The following is an 18,754-nucleotide window of genomic DNA, read 5'->3' as shown; positions in this document are numbered from 1 at the left end:
CTGCTTTCTGCTGTGCCTGGGGTGGGGGATGCTCGGGAGGGAAGAGAGGAAGTAGATCGTCAGGGGGAGGAAAGCCCCCAAGTCCTGCCTCTCTCCCTGATCTCTCACCCAGCAGCTGTGGCTGCCCTCCGGTGTGGCCCCACGACAGGCCTGGGGAAGGTCCGGAGGGAGAACGTCCGGGAGAGCCACAGACTTGGGCATGAGTCAAGACGCAGGGGGCGGGGGGGGGGGGGTGCGCAGCTCTGGCTGCTCTGAGCCTGCACGGTACCCGCACCGCCCCTGGGTCCCGGCCCGTGTGCTGGCCCAGACCGTGCCGGTCCTGGGGACCCCGAAGACAAGCTGGCAAATACGCAGGGGGCGGAGGGAGGGCTGGCAGGACGAAGCCAGGCTGTGCAGGGCCCCCTGGGCACAGCTGGGTCAGGAAGCACCTCCCCCAAAGAGGGAAAACTGGGGTGGGTGGGGCTGGAGAGATAGCACAGCGGGTAGGGCATTTGCCTCGCACGCGGCCGACCTGGGTTCGATTCCCGACATCCCATATGGTCCCCTGAGCACCGCCAGGAGGAATTTCTGAGTGAAGAGCCAAGAGTAACCCCTGTGCATCGCTGTGACCCAAAAAGCGAAAAAATAAAAAATGAAAAAAGAAGCTGGCGTGGGTGTGGGTCAGACTCAGATAGGAAGAGGAGCCAAGACTGAGACCCAGCTGCTGGCGCTGGGGAGGTTCTGGGGGGCCAGGGAGCCCCCGAAACCTCACCCTCCTCTGATGTATCCTGCGATTGATGAAGATGCCTCAGGGGGGATGGTGGGCCTGCTCCTGGGGCTTGGGGAGGAAACCTTTGCTTGTGCGGGGGGATAGCATCACCATGGAGGAACCCGGAACGGGGCACAAGGTGGGGGAGCTGCCCCTGCAGTCCCTCCCATCCCTCCTCAACCACAGAGAGGAGGGGACCATGGGCGGAGCTAGGACGGCAGTTGCGGTACATCCATGTGCCTGACCTGGGTTCAAGTCCCTGCACCCTCTGGTCCCCGGAGCATCGCCAGTTGTAGCCATGGACACTTCAGGGCCCAAGCAACGCCACATCCTGGATGACCAGAATCACCAGTGAGCACAGCTTGGGAGACCCCAAATATATATACTGCACTGTCCTCCTGTTGTTCATCAAGTTGCTCCAGCGGGCACCAGTAACGTCTCCATTGTGAAACTTGTTGTTATTGTTTTTGGTACATCGAATACGCCACAGGGAGCTTGCCAGGCTCAGCCATGCCACTGGGATACTCTCGGTAGCTTGCCTGGCTCTCCCAGAGGGGCGGAGGAATCGTACTCAGGTTGACTGGGTGTAAAGCAACGCACTACCCATTGTGTTATCGCTCCAGCTCAATATATATACATACATATATAAGGTAAAAAGGTAAAGGCCCTCCCGTTGATCGTCGATTTGCTCGAGCGGGCCCAGTAACGTCTCCATTGGAGACTTTGTTGTTACTGTGTCTGGCATATCGAATACTCTCGGTAGCTTGCCGGGCTCTCCGAGAGGGGCGGAGGAATCGAACTCGGGTCGGCCATGTTGGCTGCGTGTAAGGCAAACGCCCTACCCGCTGTGTGTGTTATATTAATATATGCCATATACATATATTTGTCCTGCACGGCAAAGCCTGGCAAGTTACCCGTGACATATTCGATATAACAAACACAGTAACAAGAAGTCTCACAATTGAGACGTTACTGGGCCCACTCGAGCAAATCAATGAACAACAGGAGGACCGTGACCATGACATATTTGGGAGATCCCATATAAAAGAGAAGGAAGACCCTTGACAACAAGAGATAGAGCCTGGCCCAAGGGCCGCCACAGCGCCTCAGAACCATGAGATCACCAAGGCCGGGAGGTTCTGGACTCCCTCCTGCCTTCACCCCACCCCCACTTTCCTTTTCTGGAACTTTTATGTTGCAAGTTGCAAGGCAACTTTTATGTTCCAGAAAAGGAAAGAGGTCCCCTGACACCACAGGCTTCTTTCTGGCAGAGGAGGAAGAGCGCCCAGGAGGGAGCACCCAGGAGAGGCGCTGGGGAGACAGCGGCAGAGCCCTCCGCCTCCCAGTGAGACCGGCGAGCCCACCGGCCTCTCTGTGCCCGGCTGATTTGCTGGCAGGAAGGAGACAGATAGGGCCAGAGCGATCCTACAGTGAATAGGGCATTTGCCTTGCCCTCAGCTGTCCCAGGTTCAATCCTCGGTCCTCCAAGCACCGCCAGAAGCATCAACTGTAGCACTGTCCTCCCGTTGTTCTTCGATTTGCTCGAGCGGGCCCAGTAATGTCTCTGTTGTGAGACTTATTGTTACTGTGTTTGGCATATCGAATACGTCACGGGTAGCTTGCCAGGCTTTGCTGTGCGAGCGAGATACTCTCGTTAGCTTGCAGGGCTCTTTGAGAGGGGCGGAGGAATCAAACCTGGCTTGGCCAGGCTGGCCACTCACAAGGCAAACGCCCTACCGCTGTTCTATCGCTCCAGCATTATATTAATATTGATATATTAATATATGCTAAATACATATATTTGGGAGATCCCATATGAAAGAGAAGGAAGACCCTTGACAACGAGAGATACAGCCTCGCCCAAAGGGCCGCCCCAGTGCCTCAGACCATGAGGTCACCAAGGCGGGGAGGTTCTGGGCTCTCTCCTGCCTTCACCCCACCCCAGTTTCCTTTTCTGGAACTTTCATGTTGCAAGTTGCAAGGCAACTTTTATGTTCCAGAAAAGCAGCAGAACAGCAGCAAGGGGCTCACACTGCAAGAGCATATGGTCCCCAGTTTCAGTTTAGCTGATAAGTTTAGCCTGCCCAAGAGATAGCAGGTGGTAAGAGTGACCTACAACCCCTGGTTCTGCTTGGTATGTGTGTTCTCTGTGTGTGTGTGTGTGTGTGTGTGTGTGTGTGTGTGTGTGCAGGCCACACCCAGCAGAGCTCAGGACTGACTCCTGGCTCTGCACTCGGAAATCACGACTGGCGGACCCATATGGGGTTCTGGGGATGGACCCAGGTCAGCCGCATGCAAGGCAAGCGCCCTACCCCTAGTACCACGGCTCCAGCCTCACCCATTTTGCTTTAAGTTGATCTTCTTTGATTCCTTCCCTCCCCTTCCGTCCCTTCTTGTGTGGTGCTTGTGACGAGGGGGCCCCACGCACTCTTAGTGGCGGCGCCCCCTAACTTGAAGTGCTCCTTCCAACTTGGTTGAAGGTGCCACCAATGACACACTTGGCTGTGGGGACGAGGACCCCAACCACAGAGCAGGCCCCCACACAGGCGTCAGGGGCAGAGCCAGGACCGGCTGCTCAACCCACCGCCTCACCCTGTGCAAGCAGGCCCTCCACCAGGAAGCCGGCCCTTTTCGTGGTTATTTCTGTTTTTTTTGTTTCTGGGATTTTGTCTTTGTCTTTAGAGCCACACCTGACCATGCTCAGAGCTCACGCCTGGCTCAGTGCTCAGGGACCCCTCCTAGGGGAGCGCGGGGGGCCATGTGCAGTGCGGGGGATCAACCCTGGGTTGGCCGCATGCAAGCACTATTGCTCTGACCCTCGTTTCATATTTTTCTTTTCTTTTCTTTTTTTTCTTTTTCTTTTTTCTTTATTTTTGGGTCACACCCAGCGATGCACAGGGGTTACTCCTGGCTCTGCACTCAGGAATTACTCCTGGTGGTGCTCAGTGGACCACATGGGATGCTGGGAATCAAACCCAGGTCGGCCACGTTTAAAGCAAGACTCTACCCGCTGTACTATGACTCCAATCCCTCATATTTCCCCCCTCATATTTTTCTTTGTATTTTCTTTTAGCTTGGAAAAAAAAAACCTCTTTGTTATTATTATTTTTTTTGGACCACACTTGCCTGTTGTTAGGTCTTTACTCCTGACTCAGTGCTCAGGAATTACCCTGGCAGTGCTCGAGCGGGCCCGGGATCAAACCAGGTCAGCCCAAACAAATCATGTGCCCTGTAGTATCTGCTCCCATGCCTTTATCTACTCCTCGCAGTGCCTAAAGCCTCCTCCAGGTGGCGCACTGAGGACCCTGCGTGCCAGGGAGTGCGCCCAGGAAGCTTCCTTCTGTCAGCCTTTAGGCCATCTTTCCTGCCCTCACTTTTTTATGTATCTGAAATCTCAAGATGGGTTTTTCGTCTTTTTTTTTTTAATTTTTATTAGTGAAACACCATGAGGTACACTTGTAGACTTACAAATTTTTGTGCTTGGGTTTCGATTATACAATGATCGAGTACCCATCCCTCCACCAGTGCCCATTTTCCACCACCACTGATCCCAGTATCCCTCCCACCCCTCATCCCACCTGCCTCTGTGGGAGGGCATTCCCCTTTGTTCTCTCCTTTTGGGTGCTGTGGTTTGCAGTGTGTGGCAATCATGTTCAGTCCATAGTCCACTTTCAGCATGCACCTCCCATCCTGGGAGGATCCTCCCAACACCTTTATTGGGTGCATCCTTCCCTCTCTGAGCTGCCTTTTCCCCTAGGATGTGTGGCTGGCCTCCAAGCCATGGAGCGAACCTCCTGGTACTTATCTCAGCTATTCTTGGGTGTTAGTTTCCTATTTTGTTACTTTATATTCCCCGGATGAATGCAATCTTTCTATGTCTGTCCCTCTCTTTCTGACTCATTTCACTTAGCCTGATACTTTCCATGTAGTACCACTTGTATGTAAATTTCATGACTTCATCTTTTCTAACAGCTACATAGTACTCCATTGTGTCGATGTACCAATGTTTCTTTAACCAGTCATCTGTTCTCGGGCACTCAAGTTTTTTCCAGATTCTGCTATTGTAAACAATGCTGCAATAGTCTTTTGTTTTTGATATATTTTTTTTCTTTTTTAGTAACCCTGCGATTTACAGGGGTTACTCCTGGTTCTGCACTCAGGAATTACTCCTGGTGCTGCTCGGGGGACCATATGGGATGCTGGGGATCGAACCTGGGTTGGCCGTGTGCAAGGCAAGAGCCCTACCTGCTGTGCTATAACTCCAGCCCCTTGATTTGTTTTGTTTTGCTTTGTTTTTCTTTTTCTTCTATCAGTTGGCCGGATTCAAGACACTCTACCCGCTCTACTCTCTCTGGCCTGTTTATAAAATCTTGGAAAGCTGTTTTTGCCTAATATTCCATCGGGGGAGCTTCTCTGTCTTCTCACTTGCCTTGGGTGAAAATATAAGGCCATGGGCCCCAAAACGAAAAAGAAAATATATTGGCATTCTTGATTTCTCTGCACAGAACATCTTTGAATTTTTTTCTCTTGATCACTAATATGTGTAAATTGATATGCCATAGTATAGTTTTCTTTTTTGTTTTGGGGCCTCACCCGCAGTGCTCAGGGATCACGCCTGACACAGACAGGGGAGCAAGTGGGGTGCTGGGGATCAACCAGGGTCAGTGCGAGGCAACTGCCCGACCACTATCGCTCCATCCCCCTGGCAACAGGCTTGTTGACCTTCATCCTGAGAATGGGGGAAGCAGAAAAGGGGGGACGTGCCGAGTCTGCATGTGCTGTGTCCCTGGGCCCGTGTGAAACAGTTTATGCTGAGACCTAAAGCTCTCAGGAGGATGTTAATGTATTTCATGGGGGCTTGGGGGGACGTTCCTGGTGGTGGTGGTGAAACAGACCCCAAAGTTCCAGCTCCTCTCCTTTGAGCCTCTTCTCCAGCCCCTATGAGACTGTTTAAAATTGGGAGATACAAACCTACAACACAGCAGCAGGTCTTACTATGGGTCCAGGGGTGCTAACTGTGCCTATGACTAGATCAAGTGTGGCGATAGAAAATTGGAAGCCGAAGCCCAGAGTCAGAAAGCTAAATTAAAAAAAATAAAACCTTGGGGCAGAGAGATAGGTTAGTGGTAAGGCGCTTGCCACATGGGTTATGCCACATGGCTGGCTTAATCCCCGGCACCACACAGGATCTCCCAAGCCCACCAGGAGTGATCCCTGAGTGCCTAACTAGGAATAAGCCCTGAGCACCGCAAGTGTGGCCCCAAAACGAAAAATAATAAAAATTAAAACAGTATCTCTCCTCCTAGCAGAATATATTTCAAATAAAGATTTAAATTTAAAAAGAAAAAAATTAAAACAGCTTTGTGGGTTGGGCTTGTAGGTCAGCAACAGAGCATGCTGCTGGCATAGGTGAGGCCCTGGGCTCATTCCCCACACCTCACCCAGAACAGAACTTTAGTGAGAAGAAAATATCATCAATCCCTTGTACACTTTGCTCTGTGATTTTCAACACTTTCAGGGGTGTGGCCAATGGAGCAGATGTTGACAGCCCTCTGATCTGAGGTCGAGGGATAGTGCAGTGGATAAGGTGTTTGCCCTGTACAGGGCCGGCCCAAGTTCAATCCCTGGACCCCCAGGAGTGGTCCCCAGAGCCTGTCAGGAGTGATCTCAGCTCAGAACTAGGATTCAGTCCTGAGCACCCCTGGGTGTGGCACCAAGACAAAACCTGTTTTCTCAGGCAGTCGAGGGAGCTTCCCCCAAAGTTAAGGATGATTTTGCATCAGATCACCTCCCGGAAACCCATGTGTGTGTGTGTGTGTGTGTGTGTGTGTGTGTGTGTATGTGTGTGTGCGTGTGTGTTATGTCTATAACATTTGACGCCTGTCCCGGAAACCCGTGTGTGTGTGTGTGTGTGTGTGTGTCTATAACATTTGACGCCTGGGGTCAGAGCCTTAGTACAGGAGTGGGGGGCCTTTGCCTTGCACGTGACCGACCGGGGTTCAATCCCTGGCATCCCATATGGTCCCCTGAGCCAGGAGTAACCCCTGAGCATCCGGCTGTGACCCAAAAGCAAAAAAAAAAAAAAAAAGACGGCCTTTTTGGTTGTTAACCTGCGCCCCTGAGAACTCCCCCCTCGAGTGTCTCTGCTCCACGAGTGGAGGAAGAGGTTCACGTGGGGAAATCAACACTCAGAACAAGCCACCTGTATCTATTTGATTGTTGGAGGGCGGGCGGGCTGGGGGTGCTGGAGGGGGACAAGGCATCTCTCAGAAGATGCTCAGGAGGCCAGGAGCCCGTGCAGGTGATGCTCAGGCAGACACAGCCGGGAGGGGGAGGACAAGGGGGGGGGCTGCGAGGGTCCTCGAGGTGCGGAGGCTCCAGGACAGCACTGGTGCTGGAGGCACCGCCACGGACTCCGCGGCCGCTGGTTCCGCTCCGTCGCTGTCCGGTTAGAGGGGCACACCAGCGGTGCTCGGGGCTTACTCCGTCCGGGAGGCCGGGGGCCGGGGGGCGAGGCGCGCGGCCGCGGGCAAGGCCAGCGCCCCCACCCCCGCCGGGCTTTGGTCCCCCACCCGCAATTCCGCAGGCGTCGCGAGGCGCTGCAGAGTGCACGGCCGGGCGCGGGGGCTGGGCCGGGGGCGCGAGGCCCGGGAAGGAAAGGACGCTGGGAAAGGACGAGCGCGGCCAGAAAGCCGCCGCCCCGGCCCGCTCGAAACCGGCCCGGGCGCTCGCGGGGCAGGTCGCGCTCCGCCCGCGGGGGACGCCGGGAAACGGCGCGCGCGCCTCCCCCGGCGGCGCAGCCCGCGTCCGCCCCCTGGCGGCGCCTCCGGGCACTGCAGCCCGCGCCCTCCACCCCCCGCCCCGCCCGCCCCGGAGAGGCTCCGCCCACCTGCCGCCTCGGGATTGGCCGCGCGCGGAGAGCCGGGATTGGCGGCGCCGGCGGCGAGGCCCCGCCCCCCTCCCCGGGCCTTTGATCACGCGCGCGCCGCGCTTCCGGGGCGCGGGAGCCGAGCGAGGGCGTTGCTGCGCGGCCGCGGCGGGAGGTAAGGCGGGCGGGCGGGGTGCACGGCCCGGGGCCCCGCGCGCCCCCACCCCCTCCCCCGGCCCGCGCCGCCCCCGCCGCGGGGACCCGCGCCCGCCCGCCGCGGCCGCGCTGCATCCCGGGGGCCGCCTGGCATGGCCCCTCGGCTCCGGGACGGTGAGCAAGAAAGTGGGCGAAGCAGGTGCCCCCGCGCCCAGCACGGCCACCCCGCCCGGCCCGGCCTGCCCCAGGCGTCGGGGCCCGCGGGACCCCGGCGTGCCGCTCCCCGGGACGCGGCCCCCGCCCCGCCCTACACCCCCACCCCCGCCGCCCGGTGCTGACCCCCCGCTGCCAGCCCACGCGAGCAGGGCCCAGGGCGGAGCCCGGGTGGGGACCCGACGAGGTGACATCATCTCCAGATCCAGGCGCGTCTGCCCACCCGTGTCCACCCTGCACACGAGGCAGACGGCGGAGCCAGTGGCCTGCCTCTGTCTGAAGTGACCATGGTGGGTCTGGGGGTGGAGGACCCAGCGTGCGAAGCCTGGGCTACCAGCACGGACTGACGTGGGCACCGCACGCCCCCGACTCCCCCTAAGTGGCAGGCAGGCCCCTCAAGGTTAGCGCATCCCTCCCCCCCTCCCCCCCCAGTCTCCTCCAGAGCGGCTGGACCAGCCCTGGAGCCTCTCCAGGGCACTGAGGCGCACACGGATTTGTGAGCGGCTCTGGAAGGGTCAAGCCCCTCACCCCGAGGCCCCTGGCCGCCTCCATCCCCAGGGAGCCCGCCGGAGGCGCCCTCCCAGGCACCGGCCCATGCTGACCCCGCTGCGTCGATGCCATGAGCAACACCACCACGGTACCCCTCGCCCCCCAGGCCAGCAGCGACTCCATGGTGGGTTACGTGCTGGGGCCCTTCTTCCTCATCACCCTGGTCGGAGTGGTGGTGGCTGTGGTAAGAAGGGGGTCGCCCACACACACCTGCGCAGAGGGTCGGGGTGTGGGGTGGACGGGGCTGGTGGGGGCGGGCACACCCTTTGCACAAGCCGCAGTCCCGCACCTTACTTCCGTTGCAGGTAATGTACGTGCAGAAGAAAAAGCGGTGAGTGCGGGCTTCCGGGTCCCCCTGCACATGTGGGCTGTCCCCTCGGCCTGGACCCTGCCCCTGCATCCCTGGGTTTGTGCTCTGCTAGGGAGAGGCTGCCAGTGGAGCTTGGCCGAGCCCCCAAGTGTCCCCCCCAGAGGGGGGTGCGGAGTCCCCCAGGCTGAGACCCCCCCTGCTCCCCAGGGTGGACCGTCTGCGCCACCACCTGCTTCCCATGTACAGCTACGACCCAGCTGAGGAGCTGCATGAGGCCGAGCAGGAGCTCCTCTCCGACGTGGGGGACCCCAAGGTGAGCAGGACCCTGGGGGCCAGCCCAGCTGGGTAGTGGGGGGTCTCCCCCAGGCGCTGCCAGGAACTGCTCTCCCACACTCCCTTGCAGGTTGTCCATGGCTGGCAGAGCAGCTACCAGCACAAGCGGATACCACTGCTGGACGTCAAGACCTGAGCCAGCCCCTGGGCCCTGCCCCGTGAACTTGTGCAGGGCTTGGTGTATAGCATTCCTTATAAATATTTTGTAAATAAAATGTTTTGTGGCTAGTAGTGCCAGTGACGTTTTGGGAGGGGCATGTGGGGGAGGGGGGGAACGTATTCAGCAGTGCCAAGGACTTTAGGTCATTCCTGGAGGGCTCAGAGTATGGGGTGCTGGGGATCATATTGGGGTCAGCCACATGCAAGGCAAGCACCCTCCCCACGGTACTACTGCACTGGCTTCTGACCTGGGATCTTAACAGTGCAAGATCCAATCCCAGACCTCAGCCTGGGGTTGAGTGCACTGCAGTTCTCGGGTCCAGGGACTGCCCAATCCTCCGGGTAGCTGGCTCTAGAGGCAGCTTTGGCCATCTGTGCTCAGGGCCCTGCTAGGTGCCAAGGAAGCTGAACCTGTCCAGCCTTAGCCAGGACCTGGCTTGGACTCTCGAGCCCAAGATCTGGGAGCAGATGTGAATACCTTTGCTCCCCACCCAGAAAGCTGGGCATGACACCCCACCCCTAGAATCCTTGTTTCCACCCCCACCGGTCTCAGGTGCTCAGACTCCAGTCCAGAAAAGGAATATTTTTTTATTCAAGTAACTGCAAATAGGAAACCAGAAGGGGGCCCCAGGCTGGGACAAATATTGGCTACCTCCTCCCCAACAGAAGGGGGGAAGGCGGCCTTCCACCCTCCACGGACAACAAAGCCCCCCTCACTCCACAGAGCATCCGGGGCAGAGCCCCGCCTTCCCTGCAACTGGGGTGGTCAGTGCCCCCACTGCCCTCCAGCCCCAGGCCACTGGCCCGCCGGAGCGGGGGTGGGTGGGCCAGGGCGGGGGCTGTTTGGCGCTGGTAGCAGCAATGAGGGTGCTGAAGAATGAAACAGTGAACAAAAAACAACACAACTAACTGTCCAGAGGTAGTTTGTGAACAGAGGAAAAGATGGAACCAGAACCTTGGGGGGCCGGGTTGGGCGGAGGGGAGGGGAGGCCCAGCGTGGACAGAGAAGGGGGTGCCCTCATCCTGCACCCCGCGCACAGCGTCCGACCTAATGCAGGCACTAGGCCGGGCAAGAAGGAAAAGTGGGTGAGCGCCACGCTGGAAACGCGAGTGGGGTGTGATCCGGGGCCACCTCTGCTGCCGCCAGTGGGGGGGGGGGCATGTTAGAATGACGGGGCTGGGGCCCCTTTTAAGGCCAAGGGGGCCCACCCAGGCCCCTTAGTGAGAAGCCAGGGGGAAGGGGGGGCAGGAGGGACGCCCCCCAAGCAAGAACCGAGTCCTGCTGAAGTGGGTGCTGAAGGTGCAGCTAAGTGGCGCTGTTGGGGGCCGTGGGGGGTGGCGGGAGAAACACAGGGGACAGTGCCCCCTCCTGGGCCCGGGGAGGGGCCGTGGTGGTGGCTGGTGTGCTGTGTAGTGTGTGGGGGTGGGCGGGTGGGCAGGCCTGGGGGTGCGGGGGTGATGGGGGGCGGAGCTGTCCAGTCCCAGAAGAATCGGCTCCTGGCGCGGGCTTTGGGGGTCACTGCTCACTGCTCCTCCTCCGAGGACTCCTGCGAGATGCCCTCCTCTTCCTCCTTCTCCTGTGTGGGGTGCAGCCGGCCGTGAGGAGGCGGGCTCCCCCACCCCCAGACCCACCCTAGGACCCACCCAGGCCTGTCTGCCTGTGCTCTCCGCAGGCGGCCAGGAGGGGGAGGGCTGAGTCAGGGCTGAGTGTGTGGGTGACTCAGCAGCCTCCAGGCCCAGTTTCATTCATGAAATTAAAGAACACAGCGCGCCGCAAAGGGAGGCCAAGGCCACGCCACACGCGGCCAGCGCAGTGCAGGGCCCCGCACGGCCCAGCCCGGCCAGGGGATGGGTGGTGGGAAGGCAAGGAGCGTCAGGAAGTGCGAGGGCTGGCAGTCAGGGGAGGAAATGAGGGGGTGAGGTGGTGGGAGCCCCCCCTGGTGGTCGCAGGGGGCCATGCCAGAGGGGCTCACTCACCAGGTGGTAGCGGGCCAGGCCCCCTCCCAAACTCCCCATTTCCTGTTACTCATGAGGGGCCTGGCCAGAGACTCCCCTCACGCCCGTGGTGGCTGCTGTCCAGAGCTGGCCTGGGGAACAGGTCAGGAGCTGGGCGTGCCACCCAGGCTGGGGGCTTCCTCAGGCCACCCACTCTCCCCAGCTCTTGGGGGGCCCAGAAATTGGAGGAGCGGGAACGAGAAGGTGCCCGTGTGAATTCACGAGCCCACCCAGGAAAGGCCCAGGACCCGACCACAGACCCCTGCAACTGATGGCAACTTTCCTCTTCTGGTTCCCATTGCTAAGACCCTCCTCCCCGAAGTCAGCCTGCTGCAGCCCAGGGGGTCTGACACCCATGTGCTCCACATCCTGACCCCCCAGCAGGAAGCCTGCATTGTGGGGTGTGGGGCAGGTTAGACCCCCCCAACACACACACGTGTGCAACCTCCCTTCACCTACCAGTTTTTTGGGTCTGCCCCTTGGTTTCCTCCCTGGAGCCGTGGCGGTTTTCTAGGGGGACAGAGAAAAAGACCCACAAAGTCAAAACTGGCCCAGACCACACTCACCAGTAGGGGGGGGTGTAGGGGCCCTCAAGGACTCATCCCATGGCCCCAGCTGGGGATGACTGGCCAGCCCCCCCCCCAACAACACAGACACCCCCACTCCTCCACCCATGACTCAGAGGATGTGAGTCGTGTCTAAGGAAAAATAAAACACCAAACAGGACAAGGCTAGTGCCTCCCCACCCTGCAGACCCCTAGGTCTGCCCCCCCCTCAGGGGTGCAGAATCACGCCCACTCAGCCCCTTCCCCACAAGCCTCACCCGCGTCTTGGTGGCGCCCTTGTTTTTGCTCCCCTTCGGTCGGCCCCGAGGTCTCTTAGGCGTCGGCACCTCACTGGGCTCCTTCTGCAAGACAGAGGACAGTCAGGAACACGCTGGCCACCAGTCCCTGCTTCGCACGACACCCATCAGCTTGTGCTGAGCCCTCTGCCGGCCTCCCCGGAGGCCCGGCCTGTCCTCCAAGGCCCCCGAGGGAGCTTGCCAGTAGCCCGGCCGCACCCCATCTCCCACTGACCAGCATTTAGACTTTGGGTAAAGCAGGGTCCTGCCTAGGCCTCAGTTTCCACATCTGCAGGTGCAAGGAAGAGAACTTTCCCTTGTTCCCAGAGATGGCTCCCTTCCGGAGCTCAGTGGGTGCCCATCGGGCTCCATCCATAGCCAGTCAGGTCCCAGAGGGGTCCTGTCTGGCTCTCAAAACTGAGCCTGCTGCCATTTTAACAAGCAGAGTCCATAAAAAGTCCTGTGTGACACATGGGAGCCATGAGCTGGGCCCCAGTTAACCCAACAGCCAACAAACAGGAAAGGGGATGGGAGGAGTGAGGGGGGACAGGGACAAGGGGTCCTGCACAGTTGGAGGTGCTCTCCTTGCACTCAGCTGACTCGGGTTTGATCCCTAGCACCCGACATGGATCCCAAGCCCGCCAGAGTGATCTGAGCACCGAGCCAGGAGTCAGCCTTGAGCACAGCTGGGGGTGGCCCCAAACAAAGCAAAAGCAAAAGCGAAAAGCAAACTGAAAAACCAGAGGCAGCTAGATTCCACCACCCAGCTCATGGCCCGCGGCCAACTCAACTCTGACCATTGCCCCCAGGCTAGTGGTCAGCGCCCCACTCCAGGTGCTCCAGGGGACATTCCCCGGCGCCCAGAGTGAAGTGTGGGGTCTGGCCAACAGCCTTGGCTGGCGGGTGTCGTTGCCACTCACCCTGGCCTCCTGCGCAAGACACCTAGGGGGAGGCCAGGGTGCCCCACAGCCCATCTTGCCAAGTTTGTTCCTGAGCGTCCCATTTTATTCTTCTCAGGGTGCTGGGGGGTTGCACCCTCCTTCTGGTCTCCTTTCAAGCTCTGTGCAGGCCACTGCAGAGAGGGCTCAGGGGCCGTTTGATACCCGGACAAGGAAGCACAAGAACTGACAACTGTTTCGAGATGCCCACAATTCAAATGGCAGAGAGCAGAACTGAGCGTGCCCCCAAGCTGGTGATTCAAAGCAGCGCATGGGCATCTTCCTCCCGGTGGTAAGCTCCGCATTCGCGTCGTGGGCAGACACTGGGACGTTGACTGATGCCAGCACTGTTTTGTGAGCACTGACCTTGGGGCCTCACAATCTACGTCTAGGGGGCTGGAGTGGTAGCATAGCAGGTAGGGCATTTCCCTTGCATGCGGCCAACCTGGGTTCGATTCCCAGCATCTCATATAGTTCCCTGAGCACTGCTAGGAGTAATTCCTGAGTGCAGGAGCCAGGAGTAACCCCTGAGCATCGCCGGGCGTGACCCAAAAAGCCAAAATAATAAACCAAAATTAAAAAAAAAAATCAGGGCTGAAGCGATGGCACAGCAGGTAGGGCATCTGCCTTGCACGCAGCTGACCCGGGTTCGATTCCCAGCATCCCATGTGGTCCCCTGAGCACCGCCAAGAGTGATTCCTGAGTGCATGAGCCAGGAGGAACCCCTGTGCATCGCCAGGTGTGACCCAAAAAGAAAAAAAAAATCTACATCTAGCCGAACAGGCAGGAGGACCAAGGGCTGGAGTAATCCCAGATACACACCAGCGCCCAGTTCCAGTGCCGCCAGGCAAGGCCTCCCCCAAACACTGCCGGGCTATATTGGGGGGGGGGGGTTGCGGAGCATAGGTGTGGGGGAAGCAAACACACCCGTGGTTCTGGTTCTGTTGAGGTACTGGGCATCTCCTAAGCCCAGCTCCAACTCCCACCCGCCTGGCTGCCAGCAGTGTCCTGGGACTCACCGGAGGCTGCTTGCGTGGCCGGCCCCGTCCGCGCTTCTCCGTGCCATCCTTCTCCTGCTTGGAGGCCAGGGGCTGGCTGGCCTTGGAGCTTGACTCGCTCATCTTTCCTTCCCTTCGCTGCGGCAGGTACAACAGGGAGGCTGGGGTGCTGCAAGAGAGGCGCGAGTGGCGTCAACAACCCACCCCAACACACCTTTTAAAGAAACCGGCAGAGTGGGGCTGGAGTGATAGCACAGCGGGTACGGCGTTTGCCTTGCATGCAGCCAACCTGGGTTCGAGTCCCAGCATCCCATATGGTCCCCTGAGCACTGCCAGGAGTAATTCCTGAGTGCAGAGCCAGGAGTTAACCCCTGAGCATCACCAAGTGTGACCCAAAAAGAAAAAATAAAGGACACGGCAAAGGGACTGGGGCCACGGTACAGCGTGGAGGGCACCTGCCTTGCAGGCAGCCACCCCAGATTCAGCCCTCCAGCACCCTGCCGGGAGTCAGTCCTGAGCACTGTGCAAGGAGGGTGGTCCCCAAATATAAACACCACAGGAAAGAGCCTGCCCCCAGCAGAAGCCACTATCCCACCTGCAGAGGGCGGCGAGGAGGGCCAACCCAGTACCAGCGTGCATAGGTGGGGCTGGGCCCGCTGCAGGGAACCGGCTCTTTGTTGTCCTGCCTCCCCACATTGCCACCTGCCCCCCAAAAGGCCCAGAGCGGCTGTGAGGCAGCGGCTGCAGTCCCTCTAGTCAGATGAGAGCCAAGGAATTCCCACATGCCCCTCCATGTTGGCCCTCAAGCCCAACCCTGACCCAGCCTGAGAGCACGGGTGAGGACTGGCGCGCCCAGAAAGCTGAGGGAGGGGGTTCAAGGATAGAAACCACCCGAGATGGGTAAGACAGCTGATGGTGGAACGGGGGAGCTGGGGCAGGAAGAGGGGTCCCCTACTGAAATTGGGGCTCCTCTTTTCAATCAGCTAATAAGTGGCTGAATAAATAGCAGTACTCCTACATTTAAAAAAAAAGGAATTGGGGTTTCTGTGCCCTTAACCCTAGCCCCCACTTGGAGGAGCGCTATGGAGGGCCCCTAGGGTCACTGGAAGAATCCAGACCTAGAATCTTTTCTCTGAGGTCTGCTTGGATTAAGCAGCCCTGCTGAGTCAGCCCCTCTGAACCCTCCTGAGCCAGCAACCCCCTGCAACCCTGGATTGGGCACTTGCACCCCCTTCAGAGAGAAGCGGGAGATCCAGGCTGGGGCACCCAGCATAGCCAGGACTGAGCAAAAGTACCTGCCCAGGCCCCCAAATCAGGGCTAGAGCAATAGTACAACGTGGGCAGGGAGCTAGCTTGCCTTGCATGCTGCCCACCAGGGTTTGATCCCTGCACCCCAAGATCCCCCAAGCACTGCCGGGAATAATGAGTAATTCCTGAGTGCAGAGTCAGGAGCAACCCTTGAGCACCCGAGTGACCAGAAAAACATTAAAAAATATATATATATATATATATTTATGTATATATGCACCACACGGCAGTACTCTGGGATCACAGATCACCTTCGATGCCAGGGATAGAACCCCAACAATCTGCGTGCAAGGCAGATGCCCTACTCGCTGTCCTACCTCTTGGGCCGAGAATTTTTAATGAGTAAACAAAAAGGGTCCCCAAACACCCAACTTTGTTTCTTCAATTATCCCCAAGAGGATAGTGGGTACCCAGGAGACCCAGAGCACCCATCTCCCTAAGAGGATGGGGGGGCCGCCAGTGTGCAAAGGACCTTTGCCAAATGCCCCGAGGCCCAAGGTCTCCGCGCAGCCTGCCCCCACCTGGCGCTCTGCAGAACTGGAACTGGAACATCTGAGAAGGCTTCTTCCCCCCCCCCCCCCCAGGCCCCACCGACAGAATTCCCATTGTAACTCAAAGGGAAGCGACGGCTTTGGCCAACGTGTGGCTTGGGGAGGGCCCCCTCCCCCCAGCTTGAGAAGGTCCAAGGCGTCGGGCATTGGTGGTAATTATTCCATTTTATCCTATTTCAGACTGAAGACCCTTTTAAACAAGGTGGCCCGTGATTGGTCCTGCTCCCGTCATTAGTGGCTGGGCCTGCTCTGTAATTACAAGCGGTGATTAGAATCTTCTATCACCCCACAGGTTCTCCCTTCAAACTAAACATCAGAATTAATCAGCGAAATGAGCGCTGAGCTCACATGAGGTCGGCCACAGCCACCCCGGAGCCGGCCTGCAGGGCCACTGGGCCCGGGGAGGAACCTGGCCACTCCCCCAGGAGGAGGCTCTTGCATCATCTGGCACATCCCCCCGCCCACCTCTGGGCTAGGGGGACCCCCTCATCCACTCACCCACCCCACCACCCTCCTCTGGCCCTCCCTCCCGAGACCAGCATGTTTCCTCCTCCACCTGTTTCCAAACATCAGCGAGGCCTGCTCTGCCGAAGCCCAGTGAAGGTCCGACCTCAAACCTCGAGTTTGTAATTAGGGCTTTTCCGCCCGCCCGCCCCTTCCTCACTCCGTGCATGCAAAGTGCGTTCCATAAATACTGGGTGGGCGAGGGGGAGTCCTGCGGAGCCCGGGGGGAGGGGGAAAGCCTTGGCTTCTCAAAAAAAAACAATAAAATAAAATAAAATAAATACAAGTAAAGGGGGGGACCAGAGACGAGAGGAATCGCCCAAGGTCACACAGCGAGTGAACGGGAGGGAGGGAGTCGGTGGCCGGCGCGCACCTTCCGGGGCGCCCCGCCGCTTGCAGGTCGCCGGCGGGACCCGGGGCTGGAGCGCGCGGGGGGAGGGGCGCAGGCCGTCCCTGCAGGCGCGGGAAACCGGTGCACCCCGACCGCATGCACCGCCACGCGGGTGCACCCGGCCCCACTTCCTGCCAGAGGGGGCACCCAAGCTCGCCTGGGGCAGGAAACCTGGCGCGCGCGGGCGCGGGGGAGAGAGGAAGAAAGCCGCCCCCCCGCAAGATAAAACCCCGGGGGAGGGGGGAAAAAAGGGGAAAAATTAAACCCCGGACCGGGGAGTCCAAGGGACTAGTTCCAACAGCGCCCGGCAAAGCAGAGAAACCAGTTTGTGGGGGCGGAGGGCAGGCCCGGCCCCGGGGGCTCGCGGCGACGCAGGCCCGGCCAGATGCGCGGCGCGGTGAAGCCCCGGGCCCGGACCGCGCTCCGACCGCCCGCGTCCGCCGCGGGGGCCCGGGAGAAAGGCCGAGGGCGGGGTGGGGGCGGGGAGCGGGGAGCGGGCGAATTGCGGGGCGCCTGCCCATCCCCCGCACTTCCAGAACTTCCCCGGGCGGCGGGGGGCGCCGGCAACCCCTCGCCCGCCGCGCCGCGCCGCCGCGGCCCCGCGCCCCGCCCGGGCCGGCTCGGGCGCGGCGGCCGCGCGAGGTGCACCGGGCTCCGCGGGGCGCACGACTCGCGCTCGCCGCAGCCGCGCGCCCCCTCCCCCACCGCGCGCCTCCCGGTCCCCGCCCCCCCGCGGGCGCCCCCCGCGCCCCCCGCGCCGCCGCCGCCGCCCGCCCCCGCGCCGCGCGGCCCGGGCCCGCCGGCCGCTCGCGCCGCCCGGCCTGGGAATAAAGCCGGCGGCGCGCGCCGCAGCCCCCGAGCACTCACCGCGAGCTCGGCCGCCGGCCTGCCGGGAGCGACGCTGCTGGGCGCGGAGACCGGCCTGGCGCCGCCGCCGCCGCGAGCAAATGCGGATCTGAAACCGGGAGGGAGAGAGAGAGAGCGCTGAGCCCGCCGCCACCGCCGCGTGCTCGGCCGCCGGGCCCCCGCGGGGTATTTATATGTCACAGCCGGGCGGGGGGGGCGCACGAAAATATCCCCCCTCCGCCGGAGGATGGCGAGGGGCAGGCGGCCAGGCACGGCCCGCGCGCGGCCTCGACCATCAATAATCCCACGAAATCATAAGATATTTGAAATTTAAAAAAAAAGGCCACCGGAGGGGCCGCGAACTCACGCCTTCCTGGAGCCGCGCCAGCACCAGAAATAGCCCGGGCTCGGAGTCCCAATTAGAGGAGCGCAGCCCCGGCTCAGGGGAGCTTAAAAAGAGCGACCCAGGGGCACGGGGGACGGGCCCGCCCGCGCCAGCCGTGTCACCGCGGGGGCGGGGCCATGCAAATGAGCCCGGGGATTTAAAAGGGCGCTGCCCGCCGGCCGCCGCCGCGCGCGGGTGGGTGCGGGCCGCGGGGTGCGCGCGCGCCCCCCACCGCCCGCCCACCGGCGCCGGGCTGCGGGCACGTGGGAAGGTGCAGCGAGGGAATCACTTTCCGCGGGGAGGGGCGCCCCGCGTAGAGCCCGGAGTGGGGAGGGGGCAGCTCCCGGAGGGTCGTCCCCGGGGGGCCCGGCGCGCGCGGGGGTCTCCCCCCCGGATGCCGCCGGCGGAGGCGGCGCGGGTGCAGGGAGATCTCTCCGCCCCCCCCCCCACACACACACTCCCGCCGGGGCGGCGCGGCTTCCCCCGCGCGGACAGGTGTCAGCTTGTGCATTTCAGTGCCAGCCGGCGAGGGGCCGGCGTGCCACGACGAGGCGGGTGAAAGCCAAACGTGCAACTTGGGAAACCCGGTCGTCCGGGACCCGCGCCCACGAGCGGGCCGCCTTCCCGCGCGCGCCAAACGAGCGGCCGCTCCGCAGGTCGC

General features: G+C 60.5%; 2 protein-coding genes across 2 annotated transcripts; one reads left to right on the top strand and one right to left on the bottom strand.

The window, feature by feature from the left end:
- Positions 1–7,727: 7,727 nt before the first annotated feature.
- SMIM29 (small integral membrane protein 29) lies at positions 7,728–9,352 on the top strand. Its single transcript, XM_056132505.1, has 5 exons — positions 7,728–7,791; positions 8,544–8,718; positions 8,840–8,865; positions 9,052–9,157; positions 9,248–9,352. The coding sequence occupies exons 2-5, from the start codon at positions 8,605–8,607 to the stop codon at positions 9,311–9,313; spliced, it is 312 nt and encodes a 103-aa protein (XP_055988480.1). The 5' UTR covers positions 7,728–7,791; positions 8,544–8,604; the 3' UTR covers positions 9,314–9,352.
- Positions 9,353–9,904: 552 nt separating this feature from the next.
- HMGA1 (high mobility group AT-hook 1) lies at positions 9,905–18,291 on the bottom strand. The gene is made up of 6 exons (XM_056132390.1): positions 18,076–18,291; positions 17,730–17,817; positions 14,130–14,277; positions 12,155–12,238; positions 11,791–11,841; positions 9,905–10,913 (listed from the first exon to the last, which is right to left on the bottom strand). The coding sequence occupies exons 3-6, from the start codon at positions 14,229–14,231 to the stop codon at positions 10,860–10,862; spliced, it is 291 nt and encodes a 96-aa protein (XP_055988365.1). The 5' UTR covers positions 14,232–14,277; positions 17,730–17,817; positions 18,076–18,291; the 3' UTR covers positions 9,905–10,859.
- Between the last annotated feature and the right edge of the window lie 463 nt (positions 18,292–18,754).

Source organism: Sorex fumeus, unplaced genomic scaffold (assembly GCF_029834395.1).
Source record: "Sorex fumeus unplaced genomic scaffold, SorFum_2.1 ptg000094l, whole genome shotgun sequence".
Classification (NCBI taxonomy): Eukaryota; Metazoa; Chordata; class Mammalia; order Eulipotyphla; family Soricidae; genus Sorex; species Sorex fumeus.
Note: the sequence above shows the minus strand (reverse complement) of the source record. Positions and strands in the feature narration are given on the sequence as shown.

Bases quoted from the DNA above. Each gene is read 5' to 3' on its own strand.
- SMIM29 (XM_056132505.1), top strand. From the start codon at position 8,605: ATGAGCAACACCACCACGGTACCCCTCGCCCCCCAGGCCAGCAGCGAC. The intron at 8,866-9,051 runs GTGAGTGCGGGC...CCTGCTCCCCAG, and splicing joins TACGTGCAGAAGAAAAAGCG to GGTGGACCGTCTGCGCCACC. The intron at 9,158-9,247 runs GTGAGCAGGACC...ACTCCCTTGCAG, and splicing joins CCGACGTGGGGGACCCCAAG to GTTGTCCATGGCTGGCAGAG.
- HMGA1 (XM_056132390.1), bottom strand. From the start codon at position 14,231: ATGAGCGAGTCAAGCTCCAAGGCCAGCCAGCCCCTGGCCTCCAAGCAG. The intron at 12,239-14,129 runs GTGAGTCCCAGG...TCTGTCTTGCAG, and splicing joins GGCCACGCAAGCAGCCTCCG to AAGGAGCCCAGTGAGGTGCC. The intron at 11,842-12,154 runs GTGAGGCTTGTG...CTGTCCCCCTAG, and splicing joins AGGGCGCCACCAAGACGCGG to AAAACCGCCACGGCTCCAGG.